This window comes from Epinephelus lanceolatus, chromosome 20 (genome assembly GCF_041903045.1).
Source record: "Epinephelus lanceolatus isolate andai-2023 chromosome 20, ASM4190304v1, whole genome shotgun sequence".
NCBI classification, from domain to species: Eukaryota; Metazoa; Chordata; class Actinopteri; order Perciformes; family Serranidae; genus Epinephelus; species Epinephelus lanceolatus.
In genome coordinates, this window is record NC_135753.1 from 19,214,061 (window position 1) to 19,226,440 (window position 12,380).

The 12,380-nt window shown below is 41.6% G+C and overlaps 1 protein-coding gene across 1 annotated transcript; it reads left to right on the plus strand.

Moving 5' to 3' along the window:
• The first annotated feature begins 1,417 nt into the window (after positions 1–1,417).
• pcolce2b (procollagen C-endopeptidase enhancer 2b) lies at positions 1,418–10,374 on the plus strand. The gene is made up of 9 exons (XM_033638503.2): positions 1,418–1,577; positions 1,863–1,971; positions 2,376–2,631; positions 3,808–3,932; positions 5,050–5,186; positions 5,282–5,445; positions 6,452–6,535; positions 9,592–9,759; positions 10,101–10,374. The coding sequence occupies exons 1-9, from the start codon at positions 1,444–1,446 to the stop codon at positions 10,229–10,231; spliced, it is 1,308 nt and encodes a 435-aa protein (XP_033494394.1). The 5' UTR covers positions 1,418–1,443; the 3' UTR covers positions 10,232–10,374.
• Positions 10,375–12,380: the final 2,006 nt, after the last annotated feature.

The following is a 12,380-nucleotide window of genomic DNA, read 5'->3' on the forward strand; positions in this document are numbered from 1 at the left end:
TGCCACTCAATCTCTGGTAATAATCACAAACAAATAAAAACACAAACTGTGACTATAAATTGCAATAATTTTGAGAGATAAAACAAGATGTTTATACACTGTCAATTAAAACATCTTTTCCATTTGTTTTAGGGACTGTTCGTTAGTTATGAGGACGGGAGTAGGTGGTGCAAAAGGGGGAAGGCGTGTAAAATAATTTTTTTAAGCACCGGTGAGGTACTTTTGTCATTTTATTTCATTTTATTTCATTTATCTATTTTTTGGGCTTAGGGGAGGGCCATACACATTTAAACCCCAACATTCACAGTAATTCAGTTCAGTGTGCGGCGGTTTATGTTGATGATTTTGGCTATATTTTGTATTTATAGAGTCCACTAGGTATGAGTCCTGCAACCCGAAAATGTGTTAGCATTTTAATACTTCTGCTTCCTTCATCAAAAAGTCAATGGGGTTGCTTTTATATGTAAACTTTTAAACTTTCACGTTTTGTACTCCAACAAAAATAGGTCAGCAAATACCCCACTTACCACACCAAGCCGTGCCGAACACAGCTTTACAGTGTTGCTATGTTGGTGACATTAGCTCAGCCGACCATAGTGTAGTTCGTTTAGAGCCTAACCTTAGCTTTTTACTTCTGGCAATTGCATTTAGGCTTCACTAATCATGAAAATGGTGTTCATTTGTGAAGATGAAAGTATCATAAATGTTTGTTTGTACTTATTTTACCACCAATGTCTAAAGATTGGAAATTTGGCATTTTTTTAAACCACTAAAATTCTAATGATACCACTAGTTATGAAAATCATCATTTAAATCTGAGTTATAAAGAAATATGTAGCAAGTAGCTGCTTGTACCATATTATTCCAGGAGGTGGTGCTCCCGCTCCCATTGGTTGTCATGTTATCGCTATGTAATCTGTGTCCTCTACCTGTGCATATTATTCTGACAGCCCACCCTAAGGCCATTTCAAACACCTCTTTTAATAATATTCAGGCAGCTGGTGTAAAAATGTAAATTCCTGTCAGAGAACAGGCCACAGTTGTGCTCTGTTGCTCCAAACCTGCTCAGTATGTGTGTTATACACATTGCAGGCACTGAGTTATATGATCTTGGATATCAGTCAAGTCTCTGCCATATGTTGCCTGTGCATATGGTCCACAGTGGCTGGAATGCTAAACCATTCATGTATGACTTCTGGAGTCAAGTTTTTTCATGCCAACTCCTTCAAGGTTTTTCAGGCCAGGTGCCGAGACCTCACACTCTCCCTGCGCGTCTTTAATGTGTTTTTTTTTTTTTTTTTTTTGGAAAAAGCAGCAGCCTGTGCTCCGTCCCTCCTTCCACGCAGAACAAACGCTATATTCATCTGCTCCGGCTTGCAGTTACTGAAACTCCCTGCAGGAACTCCTGGCTACTTTACTCCACCGTCTGAGCTGCTGAACACAATGCCATTCATGCCACGGGGCGAAAACAGGCGCAGAGCCTGCTCCGTTAACCAAACAATGTGGAGAACATGCAGTGTTTTTTGCGCATGGAGTCTACTGTTTTTGACAGAGGTCTGTGCGCAGTCCCAGCGGAGGTACACCTTTATTTACTTTTTTTAAAATTAATTTGAAAGCTTTATGGGTGCGCAAGGTGTCAAGGATCTCATGTAGCGTGTGGAGGGGCAGCGTCAGTGCACTGGAGTTTATAACGAGGAATATTCTGCAGTCTCCTGCCTCTAGTCAGGACATATGGCGCATTGAATTACATCTTTGTTCAATCAACCGCATGCTGGCGTTAACCTTTATTCATGTCTATTGCTTTAACACATCGTCATCATTTGATATATTTGCAAAGAGAAAACATTCTTTCCCTCCTTCAGACCATCCTTCACATGCGGAGGAAACATGACAGGAGATTCTGGAGTAATCGGGAGCCAGGGGTACCCAGGAGTTTATCCTCCTAATACCAAATGTGTGTGGAGAATCACAGTGAGTCCAGTTTCATATTCGTCTATTTTGCTGTTTTACCAGAGCCTAGAATAATGATGAAGATAAAATGTATAGCTAAATTTAAACACATCAAACAGCTGTACATTATAATAATATGATCCACTGACTCCAAACTCCTAATTTCCTTCTAAAAATACTTAACCACAGCTGGCTCAAGGCAGTTTTTGCTGACTGGCTCCATTACTGTATGACAGTCAAGGTCATATGTGGCAAAGTTACTCTTAAGATATGTTAGTAGCATATGCATGTGGAGAATAGTTCTAATGGACATAACTGAAGTAAGAAGCCAGATCATGTATGGGAGGTGTTTATTGTCACATTTCATTGCTCACACTAATAATGATATTTATATGAAACCCTCAATACTCTCTGTTCCCACCCAGGTCCCTGAGGGTAAGGTGGTGGTCCTCTCCTTCCGCTTTATTGACTTGGAGAGTGACAACCTGTGCCGCTACGACTATGTGGATGTTTACAGTGGCCATGTCAGTGGGCAGAGGCTCGGTCGCTTCTGTGGGACATTCAAACCAGGAGCCCTGGTTTCCACGGGCAACAAGATGCTCCTGCAGATGGTGTCTGATGCCAACACAGCTGGGAGTGGCTTCCTGGCTGTTTTCTCTGCTGCTCACCCACATGAGAGAGGTAGGCAAACTTGGGGAAGAAGATGCTTTGAGACTACTTTTGGCATGCTGGCTCCTAATGTCACTGTCCTGCACTTTGGTGCCAAGGTTGCAGGGGTAGCAGCTGTGAAGAGAATATCTTGCCGCAACCCAAGCATGAAATACAGAGCCACGTGGGACTGTGTCTCAGCCATGACTTCACCCCATAAAGGAATCCGATACTGACCTCGGAGTGTGTCTGTGTTGGCACAGGGTCAGTCTTTAAAAAGCAAATTAACAAGGCTGTATAATATGAGTGGCTTGGTGAGGTCATCGCATGATACTACAGCATCCAGACAGAGAGAGAGAAAATTACCTCCTTAAGTAGAATTACACTTTCAAGGCATGCAGACACACAGAAAAACAAAAGAGGATGTTGTTTTTCTTCTGCGCAGTGAAAACCAGTGACCTTTGGGGTTTTGACTCATCAGAAGCAGGAATATCTTAACATTTCTCACAGTATGATGTGGAATTTCTCACTGGCATTTTTCAGAGGGCCTTAGGAGAAGGCACAGGTCAAAAGAGGTCAGAAGTATCACTTAAATTTGAATGAGCCTCTTCCTCTCTGCAGGGTTGCAAAGTCACGTATACAGTTATTGTGGAATTTTAATGGCTGGGTCACTGTACCCAAGAGGCTGTCAGCTGCAGTGGACAATGCCTATTAACCAGCCTGTCTTGCTCTTACACAATAGACAGTAGCAGGTAGACCGCTGCCATATTGTGTCTGAGCATTGTCAAACCTGCACAGCAAAACATTTGTTAAGTGTCTATTTTTGTCACAAATTATACTTCTTCTTCAAACACGTTGGAAAGGAAACATCAGCCTAAGTGTATGTTGCAAAGAAAACACGTCTTTAAAAAATGCAGCTCTTTGCCAGTCTGACAAGCTTGTGAGGTTATTGAAATGGTGTTTCTCAGATGCTGGGAACCATGCTGCCTTTTTTTTTTAACTGTCCACTGCTGCACTGGACTAATGAGTGACTTAGGCTTCACATAATGACAAAGAAGGCAATGATAAGTGGTATTAAGGAAGTGTTTAATTGCAGCATCGCATGCCATTTCCTCCCTTTTAAATTATAATGAATAAGGAACAGGAATGATTTTTTGCAGATTATTCCTGATGACTTTCAAAGATTAATTTTCAACTGTCGCTCTACAGGGGACCAGTACTGTGGAGGCAGATTGGATAAGCCTTCAGGGACTTTCAAAACACCCAACTGGCCTGAGAAGGACTACCCAGCTGGTGTCACCTGCTCCTGGCACATAGTGGCACCAAAGAACCAGGTCAGGATGTTCAAAATGATTGAATCTTTTCTTAATAAAAGGAGATGTAGACTTCTGAAGAAGAATACAGAGTAAGGTACACTGGCCTATTAAACAGCTTACCTGTTAGACAGATTAAAAAAAACTCCATGTCCATGTGTCCACAGTATCATTGACGCTCTATGCTAACATTGCACAAGGCCAAGATGTGATGTTGTGGATTTTGCAGGCATATAACTGATGCTGTGTCTCAAATCACGTACTTCTGTACTTACACTTAATATTTGAGTGCATAAGTGCGTTCACACTGAGAAGTATGGAAAAATGCAGTGCACTATGAGTACCCGGATGGTGCACTCAAAACGGTCAAGAAGTTGAGTGTGGAACTATGGACACTTCTCGCCCTCAATGGTCGCCATCTTGGCTACGTAGCGACAGGGGAGGGGCCACTTTTCAAACTGGAAATGGCGGCCGAGGACAGTGCAACTGTGAACATCGCTGCATTGTACAAATACGTGTTGTACTGTTGTCAGGTATAAGCCAGCAGTATGTTTATTGGGTTAATTTAGCAGTCTTTAATGATTTGGTACCGCAAACGATAACATGAATGCTAATGCTAGTTTGCTAACTAGCTAATTTGCGGTCGTCATTTCCGGTAGGTGCACAACGGCCATGTTTGGTTTGAGACAACACTACCCTGTCGAAATTTGCGCACTACGCCAATGTGCACATAGTATACTACATGTAAGTGTACTAATGGAAGAACACGATTTGAGACACAGCATTAGTCTCACTTGGGAAATAAAGCCTTAAACCTGTGTAACAAGTTACCACAGCACTGCATGTGGAAAAAGCTGTATTTGTGGTTTTAGCATAACAACTCCTGCATTGTGGGTAATGTAGATGTCATATTTTCACAAGGAAGACGTTCTGTAGTTCTGCGGCACAGATTTTTATCCTTTTTCTTTTAAACTGTCACGCTAAATCAGTGGAGCACTCTTTAATGGCTCAAAGTGTAATGGGTGTGGGCCAAGACTACATCATCCCACAAATGATGGTGGCACCCTTTAATCAAATACCCTGATAGCCTTATTACAAGCTTTTGCTTGATGAAAGAGGACTTTGTCTCCCGCTGCAGATTATTGAAGTGAAGTTTGAGAAGTTTGATGTGGAGAGAGACAACTACTGCCGCTACGACCACGTCTCCATCTTCAACGGGGCGGAAATCAACGACGCCAAGAGGATTGGCAAATACTGCGGAGACAGCCCCCCAGCGTAGGTGATTCTGTCATAAGGATTTTCACTGAAGCATCCATCCTGTAAACTCCTCTCAGTTTACACTCAGTCTGCTCGTCTGCTTTCCTCCGCAGGCCGGTGTTCTCAGACGGGAACCAGCTCCTCATCCAGTTCCTGTCAGATCTCAGTCTGACTGCAGACGGCTTCATTGGACACTACAAGTTCAGACCAAAGAAATTCCCCACCACCACGATACCACCCACCACTACCACGCAGCCAGTCACCACCAGGCCCATACGTAGGTAGCAACTTTTATCTAATAAAAACCTCTAGAGGAACTCTAACATCTGTGTTTGTTGATGTAGCTATGAGGCACACTGGCTCTGTACCACTGGATTCTCTTGCTAACATGTGGGTTTCACTTTAAACACAAGGGACATCTGCAATCTGCTTCTGATAGCAGATCTGGGCAAGGAAATAACGGAGGGAAGTGTACTGCTAGAGTCATCTTCACACTGCTTATAGTTATGAATCCTGAATCAAAGCTGCTGTACAATACATGTGGATAAGTAGTTAACATAATTAAAACCCTCTGTTTACATAAAATAGGTTAAAGCGGTCTGTCAAACAAACAAAGAAGTCAAACTAGCGGGTTGTCACAGTTTGGGCTGCAGGTTTGATGTATCCTCCTCCTCTGTAGACAGAGACTAGAACATGCTGTACCGGAGACTGCAGGTCCTATTAAAGATGCAGCCAACAGCAGCACATGTTCAAACACAACATATGCTAAAACTGTCTTCTGCTCGCATCTCTCTTGTGTACACAGCACAAGTTCATATACAGTGTGGGCATGTGCCCGCACCCGCAATCACAGCTCATTTTCATAGTCAAACTCACGTTCCCACACACTGTTGTTTTTTCCCTTAGTCAAGCCAGGCTATTTTGGCGCCTCCCTGCCATGATGTAATACTGTGACAGCGCTCTCTGGGTGACTTATCATTCCTGACTTTCCCCCTCTCCTGTTAGAATAATATTTAGACAGTCACCTTGTATTTTCTACGGACTCTTTATTATCTCTAACTCTAAAAACAGATGTTCACCTGCCACATTATCTCGCTATTCTACACACTGCACATTATCTCTGGGGCTGACAGCCATTCATTAGGAGACACTTTTGTGTTACTGAGAGTATCCTGTAAATAAACCACAGTTAAAACAGGCGCAACCGTAACATACATGCTTTTATCACTGGCAGGCGAAATTACAGAGAGTGAATTTTCTTTTGTTTGTGTGTGTCCCTGCAGCTCTGAAGTACTCCGTAGCCCTGTGCCAGCAGAAATGCAAAAGACGAGGAACACTTGAGAGCAATTACTGCTCCAGCAATTTTGGTGAGGACATCAATGCTTATTGCAATTTATTTAAACCACATTTCCCAGCTTTGCAAATGTTACAATTGAACATGTTTACTGCTATTGTACATACAAGTACAAACCTTAACAGTACAGATTCATTAGAGATTTACATCAGAAACCAAATCTCCCCTAACAACCTCTTTACAGTCCTGATCATGTCGCTATCTTTGCTTCTATGATTTCTCCCTGCACATCTCAAAGACTTCCTTGATAGCCTGTCAGGAAGTGAAGGAGTGTATACAGTAGGACACAGTTACCTCCAGTGTAAACACCCACATACACTCGGCCTCTAACCATGGGCAAACTGTTGATAAATGAGCATGTTGATTCAGGCTCGGCCTTCGTTTGCTACTCTCTCGCTCTCTGATGTTTACCACATGTGTTCGACTGGCGTTTCAAAGAGTTCACTTGGATTTGCATCGGGAACTGAGGATAAGGCGAGCGACGTGGTGGTGCATGTGGAAAAAGATGTCGTGTGATGTGGTGGCGGGGTCAGCACCCAGTGTGTGGCATCACATTTTAATGAAGTGGCGAGACTGAAAATTGTTTGTCTTATCAACACTTAAAGCCACGACAGTTGGTATTGTTTAATCCAATGAAGTGATATACGCACTTTGAATTGTCAAAAGCAATTTGCTGGTTTATGTAACAGTGGCATCAGATACAGTGAGAATGCTGAAGCAGGCAGCCCTCTGGCTATTCTCATCCCTGTCAGGAAATGAAACCGTATGCGAAGTCCAGACATATTGGTACCATCAGTGTAAAGAATCCTGTTCATGCTGAATGAGACGTGATTCCCTCTCACTCCGCTGGCTCCAGTCATGGCTAAATGTCATGTCCAAAAACAAAACAGTGTTTTTTGTTTTTTTTTTGTATTTTTGGAGACGCGGTGAGACTAAACAAGAATTGACTGAAACTTCATCCTGCAAATTTATCACTTTTGTTAGCAAAACAAAAAACAAAAAAGAACTGGGAGTTACAGGAGGTAGCAGCTCTGCATTTGGACAAGTTATCGTGTTAGTTTGTAGTCTCTGTCAAGTAGCTGTCCACTCATCAGTCACTCATGGCACATCAAAATAAAAGCTAAGCACCAGAAATTCGCTGTACTTAAAAATAAAGTGTGTTTTTTACAACCTTGACATGTTTGGCTTGTGACTTGCTTGTGACTTGCAGTCCATTCAGAATGGATCTGTGACCCACCAGTTGGGAACCACTGCTATATAACATGGAGTGACCCCTGCTCCACTGACTCACATGAAAAACATATTAGCTGTCTGCTGGACCATTATGATATCACACATTTAGTTTGGCCTTGTCGCAGACAGGGCCATATCCTGGAAATGCTTATCTTTGAAAGTCTTAAAATTACAGTAAATGATATCCTTGATGTGTTCTCTGAGTTTTGGGAAGGAGCTATTAGCTCATGGATGACGGAGCCATAAAAAGGTCAAAGGGGGGATTGTTGAAAGCCTGAAAGGCAACGTTGAGAGTCTATGCTGTTAATTCACCATGAAGTCTTTACAGACAGGCTGCACTATACACTATAAAGTAGTAGGCACACATTGTTCACATTTCTTTTTTCTTTTCTTTCTTGACTAACACTGTTTTAGGTTAAATTCCCCACTGTAAATCTCAGGCTCCCATTTCTCTGATGTTCAAACATTTGCTGTAAATTCCTCACACTGCACATATTAGCCCTACATCTCTTACGTTTGTGGTGAGTCCATGACTTTTGCTCTAGAGCCAGGTTGACTTTTTTGGCTTTTGGTGAAATATCTTAACTATCAGACAGATTGTACTGAAATTTGGTGGAAATATCCAGTGTGGGCAGAAGGCAAATCCTTGTGACAACAATATCTGATTGACAATCATGGTTCCCAGAGGATGAATCCTATGGACTGTGGTTGCTTTGGCACCACCATGAGTTTTTTTTTTTTTTTTTTTTTTTTTTTTAATTTCTCAAAAATTATTAGATGTATTGCCATTTTTTTGGTACAGACACTGAAGCCTCCCTCTGGATGAATTGTATATTTCAGGCCTGTGTGTATATGACGACAGAGTGAAAAAATGAATTTCCCCTCTGTGATCAACAAAGTATATCTTCGTCTTCTTCTTGTAATAATTTTGATGATCCCCGACATTCCCATCAGCCTTAGCTGTACTTATTAGTGCATGTCAGCATGCTAACATGCTAAATTAAGATCGTGACCATTGTAAACATCCGCTTGTTAGCGTTGTCATTGTGAGGATGTTACCAGCACATGGGAGAAGTTTGTCTTCAGGGCTTTCTGCCAAAAATCTATTCCTTTTAAACCAAACCATGATTTTTCCCCCCTAAACTTAACCAAGAAACCCCTTTCTGGCAGAAAGACCCAAGGGAAAACAAAGCACTGGTCTGCATAAGCACAGCTTCATGTGGCTATCTTGTGAATCGTCTGTCTAATATGAGCCTGTAACATCCTTCCTGTACACCTTTGGTTTTTCAAATTCTCATCATGTTGTTTTGTTTAAAGCTTTGGCTTTTGTTCTAACCACAGCCCAGAAACAGCACTTGCCAAGTAGTGATGATTTTGTAGTTTATAGAATCAAAACTCACATCTCTGTATCCATCTCTAGGCTTTCACTCTTGTGTATAAGAAAACAAGGTGTGTTTAAGTTCTAGTGTGTAGGATTTAGTGGCATCTAGAGGTAAAGTTGCAGATTGCAAGCAACCTAAACTTCTCACATGTGCCAAACATGTAGGAGAACTACAGTGGCCAAATTGCAAATGGCCTTATCCAGAGCCAGTGCTTGGTATGTCCGCTCTGGGCTACTGTCCTAACAATGTCGTCTCATTCTAAGGTAACAGAAACACAACAATTCTTAGTTTCAGGTGATTACACTCTAAAGAAAACATATTATGAATATTAGATTCCATTTCTTCCAATAAGTCCTCCTAAATCCTACTCATTGGAACTTTAAGTATTGTGGATGTTCAGTACTTGTGCATGACTTTATTTTTTACAATCTGTGTGTATGTGTGTGTCTGACAGTGATAACCGGGACTGTAATTACTGCGGTGATGAGGGGAGGAAGTATGTACGCCACTGTCTCTATCATCAATGTGTACAAAGAAGGAAGTCTGGCCATCCAGCAGGCAGGAAAGACCATGAGCACCAAGATCATTATCCTGTGCAAGAAGTGTCCATTCATCAGGAGAGGTAAGTTCATGGAGTGCAGGCAAACTGGCAAAAAGAAAAGGTCCATATCTAAATGATGATAATCAGCATGCAGTTCCTTGTTGACTGTTTTGAATAACCTATGGCTCTGAGTTTGCCTCCTTTGCTGTGCCGTCACGCTCAGTTGATAGAGCTCGCTCCCAAGTGTGAGGTGAGCGGCAGAACTCACTGTCCAAACAGTCAGAACATTAAATATGTTTATATGGATGCATATAAACATATGCTATACAGACCTGCCATGTGGAGATTCTGATATTTGGCCTTCCTGAATGTCTCTGCCGTTCCGCCACTGCATTCAGGTTTTTTTTGTGTGACCTCAATAGGCTTGAACTACGTCTTCATGGGCCAGGTGGACGAGGAGGGCCGGGGCAAAATCGCCCCTCACCACTTTGTCATGGCGTTTAAGACGAAGAACCAGAAAGGACTCAACGTTCTGAAAACCAAGCGGTGCTGAGTTAGTTCCAGTAGCTCTGAAGATCTCCATTGGACAGGTTTGCCGAAAGGCTCAGCTGTGGATGGAAACAATTAAGCAAAAAAAAAACCCATCTCCTTCTCAACAACACAAACACAAGCCACAACAACAGAACTGAATCTGGATGCAGAGACGCCAGCGCAAATCTACATGATTCATTCAATAAGGGGCAACTTAGATTTTTTATTAATTTTGCTGTGGATCGCAGCGTTTTTAAGAATAAACAAGAAGACATTAAGTACTTCCACTCCGTCTGTAATTAAAGGAACAGTGTGTGAGATTTAGGGGGATTTACTGGCATCTAGCGGTGAGAATTACAGATTGTAACCAGCTGAAACTTCTCCCGGTTAGAATTCCTTCAGTGTTTTCCTTCAGAGATTTTTACCATGAGCTGAATATCTTATTAGGTCTCTTCCTCTGCAAAACAAAGGGACCAGGTGATTAAAACCAGTAAAAACTCTGAATAAAGCAGTTTCACGTTACAAATCAGTGTTTTATCAATGCTGTTTGGCATGTCAGGGACGGGATTCTCACTCGGCACCTATGAATGTGTGCTCACCTTATTTCTGATCCAGGAATTCAGGAAGTTTTTACCATGAGCCGAGTTATCCTGCTCTGCAAAAGAAACGCACCTAGTATTTAAAATGAATAAAGCAGTTTCATGTTACAAATCAGTGTTTCTCTGATGCCATGTGGTGTGTCAAAGATGGGCCAGTAGCCCAGCCCCTGCTAATGTGTGCTCACCTTTTTTGTCTGATAATTTATAATCCAGACGTTCAGGAGATTTTTAGTGGGGGCCGAATTATCCGCAAAGGGCACTTCCTCTCCAAAACAAACTGACCCAGTGATTAAAACTGGTAAAAACACAGAATAAAGTAGTTTCACATTAAAAATCAGTGGTTTTCCGCCACTGCTCATCGCTGTTAGGCTGCTAACTACAGTGGCCAATGCCAAAACCTGAATGGTCCTCTCTAGAGCCAGTTTTTGGTTTGTCCATTTTAGGCTACTGTAGGATGGCGGACTCCCTATGTACTGTAGATATAAACGGCTCATTCTAAGGTATTAAAAACACAATGATTCATATTGCCAGATGATTATTGACTAAAGAAAACATACTGTTATCCTCCTAAATCCTGCACACTGGACCTTTAATAAAAATAGTAAGTTAATCTGTTTTGCAACCTCAGATTAATCAGCAACACAATTAGCTGAAGTTTCCATCCGTACTCCTCAACCCATTCTCACTCTGCCTAGTCACATTCCTGTCATGCCCCTGGCAGGGATTTAAATCGTAGCCAGCAACAGGAGCCCAGAATAGGGAGAACAGCAATTCACAGAGACATGTCTCATAAAACAAACATTAATCAGACTGTTTAAAATTTTCAGTGTGCACATCTGTTCTGACATCCTATGATGGCACTATTCATTTCAGATCTTTCCACATTCTACTTTTAAGTTGTTTCCCTGTGAGGCCATGGAGCGCAAAGTGAATAAACAATGGGATTTATTTTTTAATATACATTAAACAATGTATTAGTATCCATAGGGGACTGGTCACAGCTGATTGTTATAGTTTTACTGATGGCATTAACAACCTGCAGTTATTTTTCTGTGTTCAATTTTAATGGCTAGGATTTGGAAGTTTTTAAGTGGTGATAAAAAGTGCAATATTTAATATATATATGATTCTTTTTGGAAGACGTTTATGCTGGGAGGAGGACCTTCCTAGCTAAAGCTCTTTTTTTATTTTAGTTTGTTTACAGATGCAAAGCACGCTTTTAGCATACATCATTTACTTGTTTTTAAAGGCAGAATTATGAAATGAAAAATATTTTCATATGAAAAAAGTCTGTGAATATTATTTATATTTTATTGTTTTCATCTTCCCAAATAAAACTCCTTTAACGTGTTGTTTTTGTTTGTGCGTGTTTGTGCTTTCACCTGGAAACCAAATAATGCCAAATAATATGTGACTTGGTCTGTTGAGGCAGCTATGCTCTGTGAAGCATGAGAACGGATCAGGTGTGTGTAATGTGACTCTCATGTGGACTGGATCGCCGGGCAGTTGGCTGAACGGTTGACAGTTTTCTGGCTTTCTCGACTGAACGGCCAAAGATCAGTTTTCAAGGAG